At 31.6% G+C, this 27,075-nt stretch overlaps 1 protein-coding gene across 1 annotated transcript; it reads right to left on the bottom strand.

Annotated features, from left to right (window-relative positions):
- Nucleotides 1–7,982: 7,982 nt before the first annotated feature.
- Nucleotides 7,983–24,469, bottom strand: LOC110028858 (paired amphipathic helix protein Sin3-like 4). The gene is made up of 18 exons (XM_020730884.1): nucleotides 24,324–24,469; nucleotides 24,021–24,189; nucleotides 23,832–23,930; nucleotides 23,673–23,741; nucleotides 21,684–21,984; nucleotides 21,379–21,573; nucleotides 20,786–20,919; nucleotides 19,671–19,746; nucleotides 19,504–19,562; nucleotides 19,251–19,405; nucleotides 17,911–18,038; nucleotides 17,565–17,819; nucleotides 17,306–17,411; nucleotides 16,910–17,065; nucleotides 9,174–9,275; nucleotides 8,873–9,041; nucleotides 8,683–8,781; nucleotides 7,983–8,606 (listed from the first exon to the last, which is right to left on the bottom strand). Exons 1-18 carry the CDS (start codon nucleotides 24,467–24,469, stop codon nucleotides 8,520–8,522), a joined length of 2,505 nt encoding a protein of 834 aa, XP_020586543.1. The 3' UTR covers nucleotides 7,983–8,519.
- Nucleotides 24,470–27,075: the final 2,606 nt, after the last annotated feature.

The raw sequence follows: 27,075 nt of genomic DNA, 5'->3' as shown, positions 1-27,075 counted from the left end.
AAGTCTAAATTGTGAGAAATTCTTCGAGAGATTGTAAAAGTGGAGGGAAAGTGAGATATTTCTTCCTCCTTGCCGCTTTGAAGAGGAATTCTGTGTGCTTTAAATAAAGGAAGAGATTCAGAGGAACTTCGAGGAGTTTTTTTGGGGAGAAATTAGATATAAGTTTATTTATTATTATAGTTTGTATGACTTTGATTTTACATATGAATTCCAAATTTTGTTGTGTTTTCCCCATGAGATCTGAGTAGTTTTCTGTCTTTCTCTTTGTCTTGAGATTTGTGAAATGGTGATCTGAATTGGTTGAGCCATGAAAAATGTTAACAAAGTTGTGATGATCTTTTCACTTCGATCTTAATTTACTTTCAATCTGACCAATTGATTTATTAAAATATGTTGAGTTTTACAACTAAAGTGAAGATTACATCCAAGATTCAAGAATGTCAAAGCCCTTGAAAGTTGGGTGCAAATAAATAGGGAAATAAAATTATCGAGCATAGAATTGAAGATTTTAGAGTGGCAGACTAAAATCTCCAATTCGGTTCTATCGTTTGGGTGCTGAAGTGTAGATGTTAGCCCTCAGGTGAGGGCAACGTGGGAACTCCGAAGTGAGAGCCGGTATCCTCCCAGCCTAGCCGTAGATTCAATAAACAAGCATAGGATTAGTCAATGTTCTTTATGTCTGGACCAAAAGGTAAAGAATAGGTATGCTCCTGTTTGACACAATAGAAATTGAACTGATTCACTTTATACATTCACTATAATTTCTTGACAAGGAGAATGAAACTTTCTTATATATTGAATATCACATTAAAAAACTCATTAGCATAATTAGTTATTTAAGAGTTATTAAAATTACATATTTATTTTAATTGCCTATTAGTGACAGATAAGCAAATTGAATTCCATTGTTGCGATTGAGTATTGCTTTTTCTAATATCTTAGTTCGTAGCTCCCTGTGGGGTCGATATCTAGGACTCCATTAGAACCATATATTACTTGAGCGATACGTATACTTGCGTTGATAAGTGTGACTTTACAATTATTGAATATTTTATACATCCATCTTTATTGAATCTATAACTGTTATTAATTTTTGGTATAGTTGCTGAGGAATTAACTCTTTTAGCAACAATATTAAATACTTACATTTTTAAGCATATATAAAGTCGCGGTCACATTCCATGTCTGAAATTTTGGGTCATCCTTGGTCGGAGCGACGACATCACTGGTGATATAATCATCATTGCCTTTGTCGTAGATAAACATCATGACGGATTGGGACCACTGGAGGTAGCTCTAGCCGTTGAGTTTGTGGCCAGTGATGATAGAGGAAGTGTCGTCGATTCTGGTTAGAACAGGGGTAGATGAGACAGAGGATATTTCTTGGGCGGAAGAGAAAGAAGTCGTCATACCGAAGAAGATTGGTATGACTTTGATACCATGAAAAAATATAAGAGGACTTAATTTTATTAATGAAAAGAGGGTTACAAATAGCCATTACAGGACTTATTGGTAAGGAAAGCAATAAAAACATAATAATGTAGAAAAGGAAATGAATAATAATAAAACATAAGAGGCAGCTAATCTCTCTAATTAAGAAGAGAAATAAATAGAGATTCCCAAGATCTCTCATATAATTTATAACCCTCTAAATATAGAGTTATAACAAATATGGAATATAATAATTTCGAGATCTTTCAACAATGTATATAAAGCTATTATAGATATTCCAAATATGTATCGACGGGAGAACAAGTCCATTAAAAATGTTTATCAAGATGTAGGTTATTATGTCATTGGTATTATATTATGCTAGGACTTATTTACAAAAAACTCCTGTTTTGAAGCTTAATTTATCATATGATTTATTGTAGGTTGCAGTTCTTTTTTAGAGTCATCATGATTTTCTTGAGGAATTTATAGATTTTTTACCCAATACCTCAGCTACTACTCCCCAACATCTATCTTCGATAAGACAATTTATAAGGCTTGATGAGAGGAGTTATCTAATGTCATTTATGAGGAATCCTTCAATGTCAAGGCACCAATAAAATAAACTACTGTTGAGCGCTCATTTTTTTTCTCAATTTAATTTTATTTAGAATTGAAAATTGTTTGCACCAAGATCTACATGGTAGTGGTTGGATTGTTTTAATCTCACTAAGAGCTCCGAGTTTATTTTTAAATTTGTCTTGAATGATTTGTTTCAATTTATTTGCTCCACCTTTATGGTTCACTTTTATTTTTTTTACAAAATAGCATCTTAAAAAAAGACTCAGTGTCTCACTCCACAACATAATTGATTTTGGTTTTTATGCTTTGATGGTGCCTTTCCCCTCAATAAATGATTTGTTTTAATTTATTTGCTCCACCTTTATGGTTCACTTTTATTTTATTTTCTTACCAAATAACATCTTAAAAAAAACTCAGTGTCTCACTCCACAACATAATTGATTTTGGTTTTTATGCTTTGATGGTGTCTTTCCCCTTAATAAGTATTAGTTGATTTAAATTTAATTTTACAGTTAAAATTGTTCTGTTTGCAATATACAGTTGCCTTTTAATATAGCTCTCGTGACATAAGGGTAATAGATCCAAGGATCATCACTTCATCTTTAGATTATATATATATAGGTTTTTTTATTTTATTGAAATCAAACTGACAGAAGAATAGCTTGCTTAATATTTGTTCTTCAATTATGTACTCATCACACTTCCATTTCATCAACCACAGTACACTGTATGGCATTATTATTTTTCTTCATTTAATTTTTCATTATAAATGATGATTATTTTTGAATGTCAATTGGTGTTTTAATTTTTTATTTTGAATTTCTAATTTTTGTTAATATTGTAAAATTGAAAAACAATTTTAAGATACTATCTTAGGTACTTTATCTATTAATTTATATTTAAAAATAGGAAAATGATTTTTAGAATAAGTAAGATTTTAAGATAAACTAAAGCAACCTAAAAATTAAGGAGATGTATTGGACCGTTGAAGCTGAAAGCAATTTTTTGAATTTCAATTCCTATATTTTTTTTTATGATGGGCTCACATTGAATTTCCAAGGTGTTTATTTATAGCATGTCTTCCTATTCAAGTTTGTGTGATAATTACTAATTTTTAGTATCAATTTGTTTATTTTTAAGTAAACTAATTTTTATTCTTTATTGTTGGCTTTGATTTTCTTTCATCCTTACATTTTAAATTTTCTCAATTAAATATTTATAATTTAATTTTATTGAAATCACACCCAAAATTCAAATAAAATAATAGAGGAAGTCAAGTTCCATTCAAACGAAATGATTGAATATAGATTTATGATATAAGATATACCGCCCAAAACGTTATTCATTTATCTTAATTCTTCATCTTCTCCTTTTTTTAAGTTTCATTTCAAATTAAGAGGAATGCAATAATTACCATCGAGGCAATGGCAGGAATTAAAGTATGATGATTCGTAGTCGGGATCTAAGAGCTTTATAAACTGGGTGGTGGGCTTCATGTGAATGCTGTCATTTTGTTTGAAAGGAATTTTATTTTGTACTTTTTCATTTGAGTTTTTGGCATGATTGCAATAATTTTAAATTATTGTGATTTAATTTGTTCAAATTTAATTATAAGACACAGGATTGAATCAATGCAAAACTATATGAGCTAAAAAAATGATTTACCTTTTTTTGGGTATACATTATAATGTGCTCAAATTATCATATATTGTGCAATGAGGTTCTAACTTTCTTTTCCTCAGAAGGAATGGGTGCATAGTTTACGCTTGGAGTGTGACTCTAGTGTTGACGTCCTAATATGGATCATGAACAGAGGCTCACTGAGTAGGAAAATGATTGAAAGGAAGAAAGGGATAGTCAAAAACGGGATAGGAATGAGAAAGACTTTAAGCATGATAGTTGCGAGTTAGAGTTAGCCCGTAGAAGGAAATCTTCTTGTCATGTTGATGGCCCGATACCGGTACACCAAGGAGGAGAAGTTGTTGAAAACCTTGGAATGTACAACATGTACATGTCTGCTTCATCATTTGGGGATAAGAATCACTTAAAGAGTAAGTTTGTTATTTTCCTTATGAGAAATGCATGTTCTAGGTAAACTTCTTTTGTTTTTGATTTATTGTTGCTAAATTGAAATAATATATACACTTCTGCCTCAATGAAGAAAGGGATAGCCGAAAAGGGGGTAGGGATGAGACAGATTTTGAGCATGATAATTGCGAGTTAGAGTTAGCCCATAAAAGAAATTTTCTCGTCATGTTGATGGCTCTGAACTGGTACACCAATGAGGGGAAGTTGTTGAAAACCTTGGAATGTACATGTCTGCTTTATTTGGGGTTAAGAATTCTTTGAAGAGTAAGTTTGTTATTTTCCTTATGAGAAATGTATGCTCTAGGTTAATTGTTATTGTTTTTGATTTATTGTTGTTGGTGCAATAATCCATACACTTCTGCCTCAATCCAAGGGGTGTTATTCTAATTTTCGTCAATTTTTTTGTTCGAATTATTGGAAATGAAACTGTTTAATAGTTAGCAACTTGATAAATTCAGCTTTTATTATGTATGAGGACTAAAAATCTTTAGCTTCGAAGGACTGAGGTCCTTTGAATTGTAATGTTATATATGAGTTAATTTTTCATCTGGTCCCGAATATGGTCTATCTAGACCATGCTTTTTACATTATATGCATGAGTTAATAATTTGATTGTTTAATTTTTTTGGTTTTTAAAGAATTCACAAAGTGTAGACAATTTATTTGCTTTCTCCACATTATACTTAATGTATTGTTTCACCTATTTCATTTTTTTAATGTTTCTTTAGGTCTATATACACAAGAATTTACTTTTTGTGAGAAAGTTAAGGGGAATATGCACACGGATGCCTATCAGGAGTTTCTTAAGTGTCTGCATATATATAGCAATGATATTATTACAAGAAGTGAACTGAAGAATCAGTTATAACTTGCTTCTATTTGTCCACTTTCCAATGTATTTGATATTTATGTTTTGCAATTCAATTAACTATTATTGTTGTGTTGCTTGGGTGAGTTATCATCTGTCTACTTATAAACTTTTGTGAGTTATGTGTTATTTATTCAAATTTTTGTGTGACTTTGGTGGCTGACTAATTTACTATGAGCTTCGATAAAGTTATCATGTGAAGTGTTAGGAAGTTATATTTTGGGGATGTGAAGTTGACATAACATTTTTGAGTTTCCACCAATACATGGTTTGGAATAAAAAAAAAAGAACTTAAAAATTTTTTGTGCAACCAACTAGACAAAATTTTTAAGTTTGTTTTTTTATTTCAAACCATGTACTGGTGGGAACTCAAGAATGTTATGTCAACTTCTCATCCCCAAAACATAACTTCATAACACTTCGCATGATGAATTTATCGAAGCTCATAGTAAATTAATCAGCCACCATTATGGGAGAAGCAATTTCACACAAAAATTCAAATAAATAATAGATAACTCACAAAAGTTCATAAGTAGACAGTGGATCATTCACCCAAGCAACACAACAATAAAAGTTAATTGAATTGCAAAGCATAAATATCAAATACATTGAAAATTGGATAAATAGAAGCAAAGTTATACCTGATTCTTCAGTTCACTTCTAGGAATAATCTCATTGTTATATATATGCAGTCACTTAAGAAACTCTTGATAGGCATCCAGGTGCATATTCTCCTTAACTTTCTCACAAAAAGTAAATTCTTGTGTATATACATCTAAAAAAATATTAAAAGAAAGAAATAGGTAAAACAATACATTAAGCATAATGTGGAGAAAACAAACAAATTGTCTACACTTTTTGAACTCTTTAAAAACCAAAAGATTAAACAATTAAATTATTAACTCATGCATATAATGTAAAAAAGCATGGTCTAGGTAGATCATATTCGGGACCAGATGAAAAATAAACTCATATATAACATTGCAATTCAAAGGACCTTTGTCCTTCGAAGCTAAAGATTTTCAGTCCCCATATATAATAAAAGCTGAATTTTTCAAGTTGCCAACTACAAAACGATTTCATTTCCAATAATTTGGAAAAAAAAAATTAACAAAAATTAGAATAACACGCCTAGACAAAAATTAGAATAACACGCCTAGGATTGAGGCAGAAGTGTATGGATTATTGCAATCCAACAACAATAAATCAAAAGCAAAAACAATTTAACTAGAACATACATTTCTCATAAGGAAAATAACAAACTTACTCTTCAAAGAATTCTTAACCCCAAATAAAGCAGACATGTACATTCCAAGGTTTTCAACAACTTCTCCTCCTTGGTGTACCAGTTCAGGGCCATCAACACGACGAGAAGATTTCCTTTTATGGGCTAACTCTAACTTGCAATTATCATGCTCAAAATATTTCTCATCCTTATCCCATTTTCGACTATCCCTCTCTTCATTGAGGTGGAAGTGTATAGATTATTGTAATTCAGCAACAATAAATCAAAAGCAAAAGCAGTTTACCTAGAACATGCATTTCTCATAAGGAAAATAACAAACTTACTCTTCAAGGAATTTTTATCCCCAAATGAAGTAGACATGTTGTAGATTCCAAGGATTTCAGCAACTTCTCCTCCTTGGTGTACCCGTTTCGGGCAATCAACACAACGAGAAGGTTTCCTTTTACAGGCTAACTCTAACTCGCAACTATCATGCTCAAAGTCTTTCTCATCCCTATCTCGTTTTCGACTATCCCTTTCTTTCTTTCTATCATTTTCCTCCTCAGTGAGCCTCTGTTCATGATCCATATTAGGATGATCAACGCTAGAGTCGCACTCCAAGCATAAACTTTGTGTCTATTCCTTCTGAGGAAAATAATGTTAGAACCTCATTGCACAATATAAGATAATTTGAGCACATTATAAGGTATACCCAAAAAAAGATAAATCATTTTTTCAGCTCATATAGTTTTGCTCCGATTCAATCTTGTGTCTTATAATTAAATTTGAACAAATTAAGTTCCAGTAATTTAAAATTATTGCAATATTGTCAAAAACTCAAATGAGAAAGTACGAAGTAAGATTCCTTTCAAACAAAATGGCAGCATTCACTTTAAGCCCACCACCCAACTTACAAAGCTTTAAGATCCCGACTACGAATCATCATACTTTAATTCTTGTCTGTTGCCTTGATGGTATTTATTGCATTCCTCTTAATTTGGAATGAAACTTCAAAAAGGGAGAAGATGAAGAATTAAGATAAATGAATAAAGTTTTTGGCGGAATGTCTTAAATCATAAATCAATACTCAATCATTTCATTTGAATGGAACTTGACTTCCTCTATTATTTTATTTGAATTTTGCGTGTGATTGCAAGAAAATTAAGTTATAAATATTTAATTGAGAAAATTGAATATGTAGGGATGAAAGAAAATCAAAGCCAACAATAAAGACTAAAAATTAGTTTACTCAAAAATAAACAAATTGATACTAAAAATTAGTAATTATCACACAAACTTGAATAAGAAGACATGTTATAAAGAAAAACATTGGAAGTTCAATGTGGGGCCATCATAAAAAAAAGATAGGAATCGAATTTCAAAAAATTGCTTTCAGCTTCAACGGTCCAATACATCTCCTTACATCTCCTTAATTTAATTTTTAGGTTGCTTTAGTTTATCTTAAAATCTTACTTATTCTAAAAATCATTTTCCTATTTTTAAATATAAATTAATAGATAAAGTACCTAAGATAGTATCTTAAAATTGTTTTTCAATTTTACAATATTAACAAAAATTAGAAATTCAAAATAAAAAATTAAAACACCAATTGACATTCAAAAATAATCATCATTTATAATGAAAAATTAAATGAAGAAAAATAATAATGTCATACAGTGTACTGTGGCTGATGAAATGGAAGTGGGATGAGTACATAATTGAAGAACAAATATTAAGCAAGCTATTCCTCTACAAGTTTGATTTCAATAAAATAAAAAACCTATAAGTAATCTAAAGATGAAGTGATGATCCTTGGATCTGTTACCTTTATGTCAGGAGAGCTATATTAAAAGCCAACTGTATATTGCAAACAAAACAATTTTAAATGTAAAATTAAATTTAAATCAACTAATACTTATTGAGGGGAAAGGCACCATCAAAGCATAAAAACCAAAATCAATTATTTTGTGGAATGAGATATTGAGTCTTTTTTTAAGATGCTATTTTGTAAAAATAAAAAATAAAAAGTGAATCATAAAGGTGGAGCAAATAAATTGAAACAAATCATTTAAGACTAATTTAAAAATAAAAACAGAGCTCTTAATAACAGTAAAACAATCCCCTCCACTACCACGTAGATCTTTGTGTGCAAGCAAACTAACATACAAAAAATCTTCAATTCTAAATAAAATTAAATTGAGGAAAAAAAGGAGCGCTCAGCAGTAGTTTATTTTGTTGGTGTCGTACCATTGAAGGATTCCGTATAAATGGCATTAGAGAACTCCTCTCATCAAGCCTTACAAGTTATCTTATAGAAGATAGACGTTAAGGAGCAGTCGTACCAGAGGTATTGGGTAAAAAATGTGTAAATTCCTCAAGCAAATCATGATGACTCTGAAAAAGAACCGCAACCTACAATAAATCATGATAAATTAAGCTTCAAAAATATGTCCTAGCATAATATAATACCAATGACATAATAACCTACGTCTTGATAAAAATCTTTAATGGACTTATTATCCCTTCGATACATATTTAGAATATCTATGAAAGCTTTGTATACATTTTCATCATTCTGGAATTGGTCCTACAGGAAAAAAAAGAAATAGATTAAACAATAGAAAGAGGTTTCAGACATAGAATTCAACTATAACAAGACATAATCATTATACAAGTACCTTCATTTTGTTTACAAAGCTAATAGCTTCCTCAAATTCAACAGGCTTATTTTCCTCGGGAAGCTTGATGTGGTACCCATTAGGAAAGAAGGTGTAGAAACCTAGGAGAAGATCACGATGCCCCTTGAAAAGTTCTTTCACTCTCAAAATCACTCCGCTAGTATCAATCCTACAACCACAAAGGAAAAAATCACAAGATACACCGATAAATTAAAAAATAAGATATCAATAGCAACAATCAACACAAATATTGAGAAAGCAGTGGAGAACTTCAAGGTAACCATAGCAACTCGGGCCAGACCTCTGCCTCTTAAAGTCCTGCATGACTTCGAGAAACTCGTCATATTTCTCCTTCTTATCCTGAAATGCATCTTTGACAGCCTTCAAATAGGTTAGGGACAGCCTTCAAATAGGCTAGTGCGTCATTCGTGGTTAAGTTCTGGGTATTACTAGGGGTTGGAGGAGTCATATTTGATTGCCCGGACCGTCACCAAGACAATCAATACCTGGTTTTTTACATCATATAAAAGCATATGGAGCTATGCTTTTGATGAAAAAAACAGAGCACGGTACAACACAAAAGGAGTTTAGCTTCCCTAACTGACCAACTCATAACCGAAAAGGCAAGTATCATAGAAATGCATACTTGCCAACAGGGTTAAAAAAGATTTAACCTCTCAAAATTACAGAAAATAAAATGATGTAAGAAAAAGAGAGCTCAAGGAATGTTTTCAAAACCCTTCGAGCAGGATTTAATCAAAATTCTGTCGAGCCGCAAAAATGAAAACTTTTAAATCCTACAGAATCTTAAACATCGTTTGTCTTCCATTTGTCTTAAATCAGGGAATTAGTAAATCCCGTTGGAAAACTGATTTACGGGATTTGGAGGAGCTGAAGCGCGAGTAGGAGGCAGAGAGGAATGGCAGGGTTACCTTCCTCAATGGTTTCGGGTAGAATCGGAGCCGGAGGAGAAGAAAAAAGGGAGTTTCGGTACGCCACAATCCCGTTGTTGCCTTTAGAGCAAGCTGCAGTCGCCTCAGTATCGCCAGGTTTCGGTCATAACGGGGGGAAGGGGAAGGGGAAGGGGAAGGGGAAGGGGAAGGGGAAGATATACAACGGTTTCGGACTAGTGCGGTGGGAGGTACGCGAGCTTTTCGGGCCGCAGAGAGTTGAAAGGGAGTTTCGGTACGCCACGTACTCTTGGCTTAATTTTGAGGAACTCAAAACTCAAGAAATTTAATTTGCTTCATTTCATTTAACTCCAAAAGATTCCTTAATTTCAAATACTTTCTAAAATATGGGACCCAAACTAATATTTTGTAGATTTTGAAAGTTAGAAATAATTATTTATAATTGAAGCTTATTTGAATACAAGCGATGTAAGACTAAGCATTAAAAGAGACTTAAGTTTGTATCATGGCAGAATTATGGCTTTTCACTACCACCCAATTTTTTATGTATTTACATAATCTACCATAATAGAATAGAAGGTTTACGGGAGAAGCCTCACAGCATTTACATACATATCACCCAACTCTTATGTATTTGCATACATAATTCCTAAATCAAAGAAGGGACATGAGTGTTCTATTTTAGAAAAATTTACATACTAACACCCATATCCTATTTATTTATATATCTAACACTATACCTATTTTTTTTTATGATTATAACATTAAAATAATTTAAAAAAATGATAATATTTAGCTTTTTAATACCACTAAAAAATAATCTAAAAATGATGTACCTAAATATTATTGTTAATTATTTAGTTATTTTAAGTCAAAATGAGCCAAACACGAATAAACAAGCATTCGTTTGTGTTAGGCTCACTTATAAATCGAGCTAAAAATAATCTTTTTTGTTTGGCTCGCTTGCTCAATGAATGAATCAAACACGAGCTAAATAACGAGTCAAACATGAGCTCTTCGCAAACGGTGAGGCTTTTTAACAGCCCTACTCTTAGTCTCTTATTACTTTTAAAATGTGAGATACATATTTTTCATGTGTAACCTGAGATATGTAAACAAATAAGATTTGTGTGCCTACTTAAGTAATTTTCCTTTAAAGTAATTTCAATTAATTTATATGATTATAATTAATAAATATATTGTAAACAATTATAATTATATGTATTTGATATGTAAGTATTTTAGTAATAAAAAATTTTAATTCACAATTTAATTTTTCTATTACTTTAATAAATAATTAGATAATTATTAATTAATTAATTAATTTTTAAATTTTACTTAGGAAATAATTAATTAACTAAGCTTCTTATTAATAGTTAATCAATTAAGTGAATAATAAAGTATTAATTAGCATAGTTAGAAATAAAAGTTTAATTTGAATTTAATTACACTTAATAATTTTTTCAATAATATTTAATATTATTGATGTGTATCTGAGGCTTTGTAGTGGTAGACTAATTATTTAGCATCTTAGCATTGCATGAAATTCCAACACACATATAGATAATTAAAGTGATAGATAGTGTCATAAGAAATTTTTATGTGGAACCCCAATAAGAACAAAATTCATGGGACCTAGCCCAATCAGAATGATCTACCAAAAGTTGACGAGTACACGCACATGCACCAGTCACATAGGTGGAAAACTATTACATGGTTCCTTGAAGTACAATGGTTGAAGGCAGAAGGGTTCATTGTGCAACGTTCAAGACGAATTGAAATTGGGAGTAATTGTCAGGATTTCAATGCAAAATTTTAGAAGTGCATCGTTTTACGGCGGATGATGCTCTCCTTTATATGATTATCGTTACTCGATGATGTTGGTTTTTACTCCGCGACATCGATCTTTACTTAGTGTTGTGTTTTATTCCTTTACAATATACATTGCGAGTCTAATAGGGCCTTCATTGCAATGAGTAGGGGTGACCGACGATGGTCGGCGAGTGATACTCGACGACATTCAATGTCTACAAGAGTGAAAAGATTTCATCAGTTCTTCAGTCTGGAATGACAGTAGAATTCAACTCTTTCTTCTCCAACTAGCTGCACATCCATCTTTTCCTCTTATTCAAGGTTTATGCTCACCTTTCATGATAGGGGTAGATCTCTATTTAAGCGGTCTGGCGATGGCCTCACTATAGAAAAGAAATGGATCTGGACTACTCCATTAGACAACCTAGAGAGATTCCCTTAATTGAATAGTTATTTTAACATTAATGTGTCCTGACAATGTCAAAATTGAGTGATATTGGGCTCGTTGGGCATTCCTTGTCAAGACGCTTGGTTTGACTACACACTTGTCATAACTGAAATCCATTTGGCCTTTCAATTGATCACTGAAAGCTTCCTAAAATTATTTAATGTATTGATTTGAGATTAATTTACTCAAATTGGACTTTGATGTTATTGGGTCCATATTATCAAGTTGGTCAATATGACCATAGGTTTGTTGAAATCAAAGTAATGGATAACTTTCAATTTGAGTTTGATTGTTTCTTACTAAAAAATTTATTAAGATTAAGGCTAATGGCCTTGAGTTTCATGTTAAATGACAATTTTTTTTCTTGAAGTATCAGTTACCCCCAATTTCGAGCAATTTTGCTTTTTTGCCCAAAAATTATGAATATCGAGTAAAAAATATACAAAATTGAATTTTTTTCAGTGAAGACTGCCGGTAGCAACTGGCAACAAAATGCACTGGTGGAGACCAGTGGAGGGTGGTGGCCAGAGGTGGAAAGTGGCAATTCAACGAGGGTGGCGAAGATGACTAATGACAGGCGAGAATGATGGTTGGCGATGGATTGCGATGGTGACTGGTGGTGGATGATAGTGTCAGACATAGATCAACGATGCGAGACAGTGTCAGTGAAAGAATGCTGATAGCAGTGTGTGGTGGCCAACCATAGTAGCGAGCGATGACAAACTACGTAAGCCGATGGCAAACTGCGACGGTGGCTAACCGCATTGGTGGAAGGCAGTGGTGGGGAATATTTTGTATGGACCCCTCCTTGCGCTAATTGGATGTATGTGATTTTAATCATGGTGAAATCATTTTGATTCGTCTTGCTTGATATTGCATCTGGTACTTCCCTTTGACTTGACCTTATTTATATTTAGGTTTGCATTAAATAATAACACAAACATGTGGGTTAACATCTCTTTTCTCTCTTGTTTCTTACTCTTTCATATCCTCACATTTTTCTCAAAGCATTAAAAATCATTTCATCCCTCCTAACAAATGATATATATTCTTTTCAACAAAATACAGTTTTGATCCGCATGTTGTAATAAATTCATGAAAATTATAACTTTTAAAAATCCAATTCAATTAGTCTAACATTGCTACAATTAGAAAACATCCAAAACTTTAGCTTCTTAGCTCCCTCATAATTTTTCAGCCCAAAAAAAAAAAAAAAAAAAAAAAAAACCCCCCCACCCCAAACCAAAAAATTTCAACCCACAACCAAATAATTTCAACCATTAACATACCATGAAAACCTAAAATTGATACCTAACTTAGCCTTCCATTAACCGTGATCAATCCATCACCTCTTCACCAACCTTGATACCTTCCCATTAATATGCATGAAAGGATTATTAGCTATATAAGCTATTAAATATGAATAAGGAGTATCCATGCATCATAGCATCAAAAACCTATAAAGAAAAGAAAACAATTAAACTTAGATACTTGGTGATGTTTCGGGAAAAACAAGGCTCAGGATTTATGATGCAACTAATATGATGCATCATAGCATAAATATCTTATAGATCACAAGTAACTAACTAATTCAACAGCTTGCTTTGTTTAAATAACAATAAACGACATTGAACTTTAAAATTAATCGATGATACAATAATTAAAAAAAAACCAAGAATTTAAACTAAAATTTAGAAACGACTAAATTAGTAAGCAAATCAATTTAATTATCACAAATTAAATTTATGATAACTCATCTTTAAATCTATGATGCAACACCTTTTGACTAAAATGAAAATTATTAAACAAGTTAATAAAAAATACGCAAATAAAATAAAGCGATGATAAATTTAAAAATAAATAAATAAAATAAATAGAGTGACGATACAAGGAGACGACTTTCCCCAAAAATTAAACCACAATTGAGAAAAAAATCTTGCATACAACTTACAATCATAAGATTGAAATTGAAAAGAAAAAATTTATTCAAGCCAAAAATAATCATGATGCATACCTAAGATCACTATTTCTACACTATTCATGGCCTATGTTGGTAAATAAAATAGGTGCAAGGTAAGTCCCAAATAAAGTTTAAACTAATTTCAATTTAATTTCAAATATAAAATCAGTCAAACTAACATTTGATTTAAACTTTCCAAATCAACCTCACTCTAGAGCCCCCAAATGAATACGACAGGCTAGTGATATAGGACATGTATGACTTTTGCATTGACCACGCCATAAATAATGAAATTCAAAGCACAAACTAACCTCATGGAAACAAGAAACATATAAACAAAACACACAATTTGCCTTGTCCCCTTGAAAAACTACTGCAATTAAGGGCTTTTTTATCCTCCATCCTCCATCCTCCATCCAACTTTTATCCTTTTTTTAGTTTAATTAATAATGTCAAAAACCACAACTTTAGACCAACTCGAATATTAATCCAAAGTTCTTAGTATTTTGTTGGAATTAAAAATTCTAATGAAAAATAACTTAATTTAAATTATGATTGAAGTTATGCCAAACAAATACTATCCTAAAAGTTGGAAATAAAATAACTATCATCCCTCGTATCTTTACTCAAACATAAGAATAAAATTAACAGAATGATCGAACTAAAAAAAAAAGAAGAAAATTTGACCATCCGATTAAGATTGAATTTTTACTTGAATGTAAAGAACTGATCATGCTTGACAAAAATGCAACATTTGATGAATTATTTACTATTTTTCTTTGAAGACGGGTGATTAATTTAAAGTTGAGTTTATTTTTAGTTTATGGTTTAGAGAAATTCAAACATTTAAAATAAATTTTATTATGAAAAGTTATTGACATCAATATTTAAAGAAAGTGCTCAATAACCAATTCTTTTAAAGAAATCTAAAATTGAAAAAGACCGCACTTTGGTCAATTCTAAAGTTTTGCATAGTTCACCAAGTCTAATATTTAAAAAATTTCTATTAACATTTTTTAAAGAAGTTCATCAACCATATAAGCATAATAGCATATCATTATTATGCACTTTTCTTGCTTGATATTCATTAGTGTTTGATTTTTTAAGAATTAATTATAAGTCATAACTAATATTCTTTTTAAGAAATATTAAGTTTCTAATATTTGATAATTTTCTCTATAGCACTCTATTAGGGATAGAGAATTAAAATTGTCATATTTGGCACAATACAAATTCAAACCATTTATCTCTCTCATTTAACCAAAAACTCATTATAGTGGGAAAGATGATTTCTCATATTTGATAACTTCATCACAGAAACATAGTTTGATAGTTATAGTTTAACTTTACTTTACAATCTTGCTAGTAGTTGACAATTTAGTTTTTCTAGCACCTTAAGTATTTGAAATTAGTATAGTAGACTTTCTTTATTATTGTGAAATTCCTAATTTAAATTACCATCTCAAACTTAAACTTTCCCCATGGAATCGATATTTGGGGCTTAAACAGAAAATCTTGTATTACTTGAAAACGATACATATACTTTGTAGAATCCCAACATAAATTGCTTCAATTTCTTATTAATAAATAACAAACCGAGTTTTTGGCATCGTTGCAAAGCAGAGTCATCTTCATTAATTTTACACAACTATAATTTTCGGGATCAAGTTTTTGGCGTCGTCGTTGTCGGGCGTCGTTGTCGGGGAAGGTAACGGTAAATTAAATAGATTTTGTAAATTAGGAAATTTAACAATAAATATATAAAAAAATTAAAAAATCATTAAAAAATCATTTAAGAGTATTTTTAAAAAATATTTCCTTGTTTATTATAATTGTTTATGTGCAGTGTTGGATCTGAAGGTTTAGTGTCTTACGATTCAGAATTAGCACGTACTATTAGAAAAGTTCGAAAACAACAAAAAGAAATTAAAATTTTGAATAAAATGGCGAATAACTTAGATAATCAAATAAATGAAAATCAACAAAGACCTTTAAAAGATTTTGCTAATCCTACAGAAGATGAACTTCACTTGACTATTCAAAATCCTGATGTAGCTGCTAATTCATTTGAGCTTAAATCTGTTATTATTTAAATGATACAAAATAATTAGTTTATAGGAACACCTACTGAAGATCCTAACTTACATCTTACTAGTTTTCTTGAAATATGTGCTACTTTTAAATAATGTCTTGAAATATGTGCTACTTTTAAATATGATGGAGTGTCTAATGATGTTGTCAGGCTCAGACTTTGTTGTGTACCTCTAAAAGAGGAAGAACATTGCGAGCACGAGCCTCACCGACGGCCTCAGAACGAGTATGATTGGACTTTGTAACTTCACTAAATCTTGTGCAACAAAATTAAATTCAAAACAAGATTAAGAAGAATAAGAAGGGATTAACACTTTAATTAATACTTACCATTCATGACATAAATATTAGATTGCATTCTGGAAGCAACAACCACTATCAATTAAATGACCACCAGGGGCATCAAGCATAATCATAACAGGCTTTCATCTGCAATTGCACTAGTCGGAACTCTTCCATTAACAAGGGTTTTCGAGATATTACCATTGGAGCATTTACATACATAGCTCATAATTCTTATGTATCTACACATCTCACCCCTAAACTATCATATTTACACACACCACTGAAATCATTAATATCACATAAAAAAAAGAATTATTATTACTTTTTAAAAGTGAAATAAAAATTTTCATGCATAGGTTTAAAGCACCAAAGTGCTATGTATGTAAATATGAATGTTATTGGTAAGATATATGTAAATACATAAGGATTGTGTGCTAGGTATGTAAATTTCCCAAGGGCATTTACAAACATAGCCCCCCCACAATTTTTATGCATTTACATAACTCACACCTAAACATTCATATTTATACACATAATTATCATGAATATCATTGCCAAGAACCACTACATTAACATTTGCAGCTCTAATCTTGCTTGTAGCCAGCTCTTGAACAATGTCGCCATCAATTTTAGCTGAATTGGAATTTTCCATAACTCCAACAACATCAGAAGTACCATTACTTTCACTGCATTTGTTACACTATTTTTATTATGAACTCTAGTTTTTTTAGACACCCTCAACATCCTCTAATCCCAAAGTGCGAAGAGGAACACCAAATATTGGTTCCAAAAGGTAGTCCATATACACAAGACTTTGTCCAACTGGTCGGAGGATGTGATACTTCTCGACTTGAATATTTAATGATCTAATAGATATCATTGAAGATATTTGGATATGTATATTCAAATTCGGTGCTGGGAATTACAGGTCACCAATTCCAGCAGCGATAGCAAGAATTACATCATCCTCCTTCTTTTTCTCACTAATTTCTTTAATTTTAGTCCGTTGAGTTGCGGCGGAAATCAAAGATACTAATATCGATATAAATATGACTCAATAATTCGTGAAAAACCAACATACCACAACTTATCTTTCCAGTAAAAGTGAGGAAAGAAACCTAGAATTCTATAAATTCCTATTAATAAAAAAATTTAGAGACAAATGGCAAGTAAATTGCAACATACCTTTTGCATTCAAATTCTCTGTATCATGTTGCTTGAAAGAGAAACTACAATTGTCAAGTGATTTTTGATGGTTCTCTGAATAAATTTCTGCCCACACCTTATTAAAATCTGCACGGCACTTTGACCATTCCTCTTGCTTTTGCTTCAGACGAGTCAAAATTATAAGTAATGCATTAGTAGCATTTTTGCGTAAAACATCAATAACATCCAACCCATGGTCTCCATACAATCGTTCAATGCACCTCAAATGTAGAACTATACAGCAAAAGAAGAGTGTAAGCTGCACTTCATATGGATAAATGATAAATAGGGTGTCAAACTGAGTATTTTTGCAATGCACACTAACCTGTAAAGTAGTCCTCAATGTGAAATGGAGATTCTAGGTTGAAGGTGTTATTCTGCATTTTCTCCAGCAATTCCTCAACTCGCTTAGTTGTGGATTTTGCTGACTCTATTAACATGTCAAGCTCAAACCTGAAACCATATAAAAGTTAAAAAAATAAATAATAATAATTATTATTATTATCATATATCAAGGCTGCCAAACTTAAACATTGAATAAAATCCACGAAGCATTAATTAATACAATTATACGGGATAACTAAATTACAATTCAATATACTTTGCAAATAAGAGGATGATAAAGAATGTCAATTATTAAAGTCTGTATACATTCATGAATGCATGTATGAGTGCAAGAATGGATGAAAGAATCAATGTATGTGATGCTTGGCAAACAAGGCGGTTCATCACCGAATCAATGACTAAACCCAAATTTCATACTAATTAGTTATGATTATTTTTCATTTGAAATTGAAGGGCTAACTATGTGTTTAAAAGAAATATTTTGAATGTAAAAAAAAATTTAGCCATATCAATCAGCCCAAAATAGTGATTCAAGAGAAGAAATCAAAGATTCTATTGAATGCTTCAAATTGGAGTGGTATTATTTGACTCCAAACAGAGAGTTCCCTTGGAGGACTAGCAGATATAGCTCTTAGATGAATTTTCATGGGGGGATTGTGAAATATTTCCTTGTGAGTTTCTCTTATTTTCTATGGCATTTTATGTATCATTTATACCCTATTGCTTCTATTAAAATTTACTTTTATTCAAGCAAAACTTATGCCTACAAGGTGTTGGTGACTTGCAACCTTTTGAATTGATTTGCAAATAACCATAGTTAGAGTTTGTGAACCTTAACATCTGTGGGCTTCAAAAATTTGTGCCTCAACCTTCCTCAAAAAATGAATGAGGGAGTTTTATATTGAGCTCCAGGTTAAATTTTCATAAGGCAGATGAAGTAGTAAATAAGACACCACCAGAGATTTCATCTTCATTTTATATGAACTCTAGCACAGGTTATCTTGAATGTAAATATAGTAGTATATTTGATATAACATTCACTAGTTGTGATCTCGGGTTAACTCTTGTGATCTCGGGTTAACCTTAAATTTGCCACTCTCATTAAATTTGCCACCCTCATAATCCTAAGTTATCCTACATCAAATGCTCAAGAAAAAATATATTCTTAAAATAACTCATTTCTTTCAAAAAAAACATGAGATGTGAAATGGATCAAATTATAAAGTATTATTTTGTACTCTATGACTTGTTCCATAGAATAGAAATATTGAAATTATTGACAATACATTCTATGGATTATAAAATGAAAAAAAGTCTTACCTATCATCCTCGCATTTAAATAAACTTTCCTCGTATGGATTTTTTGGCATGTTCTTAAAAGAATAGTCTTCAGTATCACTAGCCACTGATACCCATGTATCATTCAGTACTGAATTACCAAGCTTAGTCCTGTGGGTTGTAGCAGGCATTGGGTGCTGCATAAGAAAACAATGCAGTAAAAGAAAACTAAAGGCAATTCATGAACTTGTCTAGAATAACATCAAACAAAACATTCAGAAAATATTGTACTTACATTTGGAGACAACATACGATAACTAGGATTAATTATTTCACGAGATGATACAACATGCCCTGAAATCGATTTACATCAATTAGAAATTCCGGATAAAAAAAACCATATACTTCAATAAACAAGAGAAAAAATAATAGAAATATTAATAGTGCAAGCTCAGGTCTTACCCATATTCTCACAGTGGGCCAAAAACTCGTTGAAATTGTCCATGATATCAGAATGTTTTCCAAGGATATCAATAACCTGAAAATCATGCAAATCAATTTCACGCAAAAATGAAACAGTAAAGGTTTTTTTAGTTGAATCAAAAACATATGGATATACAAAATATGGAGTAGTGCATGCAGAAATAAAGAAACACACATAGTTAAGCCCCTTGCTCTACATGTTTTAGCTCACCCACAAAAAACAAAAGGACTTAATGTACTCCATATATGGTTAACACTGATCGATTCCTCTAACAAATACTTTCCATTAAGATAACAATAATAGAAAATGATACGGTAAATTGAAAGTTGAAGTTAAGATATACACAGATACTTTGGTTTCGCAAAAGAATAGTAATAAAATCATCAAAAGCCATAACAAATAACAACAATGATTCAAGCAAAAAAAAAACACTTAAAATCCAAATAAAACTGAATTTTCATTTTCTTCCACTGCCAACACTTATCAATAAATATGCCTTTAATAAAATGGAACAAACCATTATAATAGCTCGAATACACATAGTATCAGTTTTTTGGCCAATTTGGTATGCAATAGAACAACATTTTCAACTTATAAATGAATATGTGACATAACTTCCTATCATTTTTAGATTGCATGACAATAATTTCTAGTTTCCGAACAAACTGGAGAGATTATATTTTCATATGTACCAAAAAATAATAGCTACAAATAAACAGTATAGTGTTGAACATATAAGCCCATTAACCCACTCATATTACACCAACTAGACAAAAAAATTTACGTTCGTTTTTTTATTACAAACCATATACTGGTGGGAACTCAAGAATGTTATGTCAACTTCTCATCGCCAAAACATAACTTCGTAACACTTCACATGCTGACTTTATCGAAGCTCATAGTAAATTAATCAGCCACCATTCTAGGAGAAGCAAGATCACACAAAAATTCGAATAAATAACAGGTAACTCACAAAAATTAATAAGAAGCAGAGGATTACTCACCCAAAAAACACAATAATAATAGTTAATTGAATTGCAAAGCATAAATATCAAATAAATTGGAAAGTGGACAAATAGAAGAAAAGTTATACCAGATTCATCAGTTCAGTTCTGGTAATAATCTCCTTGCGATATATATGCAAGCACTTAAGAAACTCCTGATAGGCATCCGGGTGCAATTTCTCCTTAACTTTCTCACAAAAAGTAAATTCTTCTGCATATATACCTAAAAAAGCATTGAATGAAATAGATGAAAGAAAACATTAAGTATAATGTGGACAACACAAACAAATTGTCTACAGTTTGTGAATTCTTTAAAAACTAAAAGATTAAACAATCAAATTATTAACTCATGCTTATAATGTAAAAAGCGTGGTCTAGGGAGACCATATTCGGGACCAGAAAAAAAATAAACTCATATAACAATACAATTCAAAGGACCTCAGTCCTTCGAAGCTAAAGATTTTTAGTCCCCGTACATAAGAAAAGCTGAATTTATCAAGTTTTCAACTGTAAAACAGTTTCATTTCCAATAATTCGGATAAACAAATTGACAAAAAATAGAATAACACCCCTAGGATTGAGGCAAAAGTGCATGAATTATTGCAATCCAACAACAATAAATCAAAAACAAAAATATTTTACCCAGAACATGCATTTCTCATAAGCAAAATAACAAACTTACTCTTCAAAGAATTCTTATCCCCAAATGAAGCAAACATGTTGTACATTCCAAAGTTTTCAGCAACTTCTCCTCCTTGGTGTACCAATTCAGGGCCATCAACATGACGAGAAGATTTCCTTTTACGGGCTAACTCCAACTCGCAACTATCATGCTCAAAGTCTTTCTCATCTCTATCACGTTTTCGACTATCCCTTTCTTCATTGAGGCAAAAGTGTAAGGATTATTGCATTTCAAAAACAATAAATCAAAAGCAAAAGCATTTTACCTAGAACATGCATTTCTCATAAGAAAAATAACAAACTTACTCTTCAAAGAATTCTTATCTCCAAATGAAGCAGACATGTTGTACATTCCAAGGTTTTCAGCAACTTCTACTCCTTGGTGTACCAGTTCAGAGCCATCAACACGACGAGAAGATTTCCTTTTACGGACTAACTCTAACTCACAACTATCAAGCTCAAAGTTTTTCTCATCCCTATCCCGTTTTCGACTATCCCTTTCTTGCTTTCTGTCATTTTCCTGCTCAGTGTGCCTCTGTTCATGATCCAGATTAGGACTATCAATGCTACAGTCGCACTCCAAGCGTAAACTATGTGTCCTTTCCTTCTGAGGAAAAGAATGTTAGAACCTCATTGCACAATATATGATAATTTGAACAAATTAGAAGGTATACCCAAGAAAAGTTAAACCATTTTTTTAGCTCATATAGTTTTGCTCCGGTTCAATCTTGTGTCTTATAATTAAATTTGAACAAATTAAGTCCCGAAAATTTAAAATTATTGTAATCATGTCAAAAACTCAAATGAGAAAGTACGAAGTAAAATTCCTTTCAAACAAAATGATAGCATTCACATTAAGCCACCACCCAGCTTATAAAGCTCTAAGATCCTGACTATAAATCATCATACTTTAATTCCTGCCCATTGACTTGATGGTAATTATTGCATTCCTCTTAATTTGAAATGAAACTTCATAAAAGAAGAAGATGAAGAATTAAGGTAAATGAATAACATTTTGGGCGATATTTCGTATATGATAAATCTATATTCAATCATTTCATTTGAATGAAACTTGACTTCTTCTATTATTTTATTTGAATTGTTGGCGTGATTGGTGTGATTTCAATAAAATTAAATTATAAATATTTAATTGAGAAAATTAATATGTAAGGATGAAAGAAAAATCAAAACCAACAATAAAGACTAAAATTAGTTTACTCAAAAATAAATAAATTGATACTAAAAATTAGTAATTATCACATAAACTTGAAAAGTAAGACGATGTAAAAAAATACCTTGAAAATTCAATGTGAATCTATCATAAAAAAAAAGCTAGGAATCGAAATTCAAAAAATTACTTTCAGCTTCAACGGTGCAATAAACGGTGCAATACATCTCAATAGTTTTCAAGTTGTTTTAGTTTATCTTAAAATCTTACTTATTCTAACAAATCTTTTTCATATTTTTAAATACAAATTAATAGAAATTAATAGATAAAGTACTTGAGATCATATCTTAAAATTGCTTTTCAATTTTATAATATTAACAAAAATTAGAAAATCAAAATAAAACATTAAAACACTAATTGACATTCAAAATTAATCATCATTTATGATGAAAAATTAAATGAAGAAAAATATTAATGCCATACAGTCTACTTTGATTGATGAAATGGAAGTGGGGTGAGTATATAATTGAAGAACAAATATTAAGCAAGTTATTCCTCTGACAGCTTGATTTCAATAAAATAAAAGACCTATATGTAATCTAAAGATGAAGTAATGATCCTTGGATCTGTTGCCGTTATGTCAGGAGAGCTATATTAAAAGCCAACTGTTATTGCAAACAGAACAATTTTAAATGTAAAATTAAATTTAAATCAACTAATACTTATTGAGGGGAAAGACACCATCAAGGCATAAAAACAAGAATCAATTATTTTGTGGAGTGAGCCACAAAGTCTTTTTTCAAGATGTTATTTTGTAAAAAAAAATAAAAGTGAACCATAAAGGTGGAGCAAATAAATTGAAACAAATCATTTAAGACTAATTTAAAAATAAAACTGGAGCTCTTAATGGCAATAAAACAATCCCACCACTACCATGTAAATTTTGGAGCAAAAAATCTTCAATTCAAAATAAAATTAAATTGAGAAAAAAAAGGAGCGCTCAACAGTAGTTTATTTTATAGGTGCCTTATCATTAAAAGATTTCTTATAAATGGCATTAGAAAACTCCTCTCATCAAGCCTTACAAATTTTCTTATAAAAGATAGATGTTGTAGAGTAGTCTTAGCTGAGGAATTGGGCAAAAATTTTGTAAATTCCTCAAGCAAATCATGATGACTCTGAAAAAGAACTGCAACCTACAATAAATCATGATGAATTAGCTTCAAAAAAAGGTTTTTTGTAAATAAGTCCTAGCAGAATATAATACCAATGACATAATAACCTACCTCTTGATAAACATCTGTAATGGACTTGTTCTCCCATTGATACATATTTAGAATATCTATGACAGCTTTGTATACATTTTCTTTATTCTTGAATCGGCTCTATAAGAAAAAAAGAAATAGATTAAACAATATAAAGAGGTTTCAGACATAGAATTCAACTATAACAAGACATAATCATTATACAAGTACCTTCATTTTGTTTACAAAGCTAATAGCTTCCTCAAATTGAACAGGCTTGTTTTCCTCGAGAAGCTTGATCTGGTACCCATTAGGCAAGAAGGTGTTGAAACCTAGGAGAAGATCACGATGCCCTATGAAAAGTTCTTTCACTCTTAAAATCACTCCGCTAGTATCAATCCTGCAGCCACAAAGGAAAAAAAATCAGAAGATAGGCTGATAAATTAAAAATAAGATATCAATAGCAACAATCAACGTAAATATTGAGAGATCATAGGAGAACTTAAAAGGTAACCATAGAGACTCAGGTCTGACCTATGGCTCTTAAAGCCCTTCATGACTTCAAGAAACTCTTCATATTTCTCCTTCTTATCCTGAAATGCATCTTTGACAGCCTTCAAATAGGCTAGTGCGTCATTCGTGGTTAAGTTCTGGGTATTACTAGGGGTTGGAGGAGTCATAGTTGGAGGAGTCATATTTGATTGCTCATCTTTGACAGCCTTCAAATAGGCTAGTGCATCATTCGTAGTTAACTTCTGGGTATTACTAGGTGTTGGAGGAGTCATATTTGATTGCCCGGACCGTCACCAAGACAATCAACACCTGGTGTTTTACATCATATAAAATCATATGAAGCAATGCTTTTGACGAAAACAACATAAAATGTTGCAACACAAAAGGAGCTTACCGTCCCGAACGACCCAACCGATAACCAAAATGGCAAGTATCATAGAAATGCATTCTTGCCAATAAGGTTAAAAAAGATTTCACCTCCCAAAATAACAGAAAATAAAAAAAATGTAAGAAAAAGAACTTAAGGAATGGTTTCAAAACCCTTTAAGCAGGGTTTAATCAAAATTCTGTCGAGCTGCAAAAATGAAATCTTTTAAATCCCACAGGATCCTAAATCTCGTTTCTCTTCCATTTGTCTTAAGTCAGGGAATTAGTAAATCCCGTTGGAAGACTGATTTACGGGATTTGGAGGAGCTGAAGCGCGAGAAGCGCGAGTAGGAGGCAGAGAGGAATGGCAGGGTTACCTTCCTCAATGGTTTCGGGTAGAAGCGGAGCCGGATGAGAAGAAAAAATGGAGTTTCGGTACGCCACAATCCCGTTGCTGCCTTTAGAACAAGCTGTAGTCGCCTCAGTATTGCCAGGTTTCGGTCATAACAGGGGGAGGGGGAAGGGGAAGGAGAAGATATACAACGGTTTCGGACTAGTGCGGAGGGAAGTACGCGAGGCTTTCGGCCCGCAGAGAGTTAAAAGGGAGTTTCGGTACGCCACATACAAACTCAAGAAATTTAATTTGCTTTAGTTCATTTAACTCCAAAAGATTTCTTAATTTTAAATATTTTCTAAAATATGGGACTCAAAATAATTTTTTGTTTTTTTTTTTAATTTTCAAGCTTACAATTAGCAAGAGATTTCAAAAACTTAGAAATAATTATTTATAATTGAAGCTTATTTGAATACAAGCCATGTGGGACTAAGCATTAAAAGAGGCTAAGCCTATATCCTGGCAACCAACAGAACTATAAATCGAGCTAAAAATAAATTTATTTGTTGGGCTGGGATGCTTAATGAATGAATCAAACACGAGTTAATTATCGAGTCGAACTGGAGCTCTTCGCAAACGGCGAGGTTTTTTGAAACCCTACTCTTAGTCACTTATTACTTTAAAATGTGAGATACATATTTTTCGTGTATAAATTGTGTGCCTACTCATGTAATTTTCCTTTACAATAATTTCAATTAATTTGTATGATTATAATTGATAAATATACTGTAAACAAATTATAATTATATGGATTTGGTATGTAAATATTTTATTAATAAAAAAATTTAATTCAGAATTTAATTTTTTATTGCTTTAATAAATAATTAGATAGTTATTAATTAGTTAATTTTTAAATTTTACTTGAGAAATAATTAATTCAATAAGCTTCTTATTATTAGTTAATCAATTAAGTGAATAATTAAGTATTAATTAGCATAGGTAGAAATAAATGTTTTGAATTTAATTGCACTTAATAATTTTTTCATTAATAGTTAATATTAGTGACGTGTGTCTGAAGATTCGTAGTGGTAGTGTCAGTGGAAGAATGTCGGTAGCAGTGTGTGGTGGCCGACCACAGTGGCGAGCGATGACAAACAACGTATGATGATGGGAGATTGCGACGGTGGCTAACCACATTGGTGGAAGGTAGTGGTGGGAGATTTTTTGTATGTCGTCACACAATATAGAACTTTTGAGAAAACATCTATCTAGATGGTTGGGCACGAGATTTTGAAGAACAACATATCTTCTCAAAGGGAAAAAATATTACTTTAAAAATAGCCCTAACCACTTTGATGATGAAAAACTTCATAAGTCTACTGAACTAGGGTTTTTTCCTTACCTTACAACGGTGAGATACGTTTTATTTTAATTTTGCAGTCGCATTCCCTGTGTGGGTGATCAAGCCCTGATAGTTACTTACATATTTAGAGCTGTGAGCTCTAACAAAAACACTCGGTTAATGTAATCAGTCAAATCATCAGAGGTTGAACTTTTAAAATTAAGTGTTGAAGATAAGGAAATGATCCAAATTAAGTTCAAAGAAAGATGTTGACATGTGTTAATTTTATGTAATTGTACGCATGTTTTTTTTCCTACATTTTATATGTTATACTTATTTATCACAAATTTATGCTTGAGAAAGTTTTTCTGTTGAAGTCATGCAGGTAGCAGATATTGAATATGAACAATTTGGAACTAGAAATTTCAGCTAAAAGTAGTCCGAAGCAGCGTGACCACGCCTGGACGTGGCGTGATCACACCATTTATCAAAGTCCTGCAGCGTGACTATGCCAACCCCGGTAGAGGGGTGGCGTGACCTTGCTTCAATTGAGCAAGTCCACTTCATCAGCAACTTGGTGTGACCACACTGACGAGCATTAAAACACTTTAGGAAAGAAATTTAATGGCTCAAGCTGTGATTCTTGTTATAAAGTGATTTTTAGGGGTTCCTAGAGGTTGTTTTGCGTTAGGGAGTCATTAGAGGACACAACTTTTTGTGCCAACTTAATC

The sequence above is a fragment of the Phalaenopsis equestris genome, unplaced genomic scaffold (assembly GCF_001263595.1).
Source record: "Phalaenopsis equestris unplaced genomic scaffold, ASM126359v1 Scaffold000534, whole genome shotgun sequence".
NCBI lineage: Eukaryota > Viridiplantae > Streptophyta > Magnoliopsida > Asparagales > Orchidaceae > Phalaenopsis > Phalaenopsis equestris.
The sequence above is the reverse complement of the archived record's forward strand: the minus strand, read 5'-3'. Positions and strand labels throughout refer to the sequence as shown.

Excerpts from the sequence above, each read along its gene's own strand:
- LOC110028858 (XM_020730884.1), bottom strand. The coding sequence starts at position 24,469 with ATGACTCCTCCAACCCCTAGTAATACCCAGAACTTAACCACGAATGAC. Across the intron at positions 21,574-21,683 it reads AGATAAGAATTCTTTGAAGA|AAAGGGATAGTCGAAAACGT; the intron begins GTAAGTTTGTTA and ends GCCTCAATGAAG. Across the intron at positions 18,039-19,250 it reads TTTAAATGCGAGGATGATAG|GTTTGAGCTTGACATGTTAA; the intron begins GTAAGACTTTTT and ends ATATGGTTTCAG.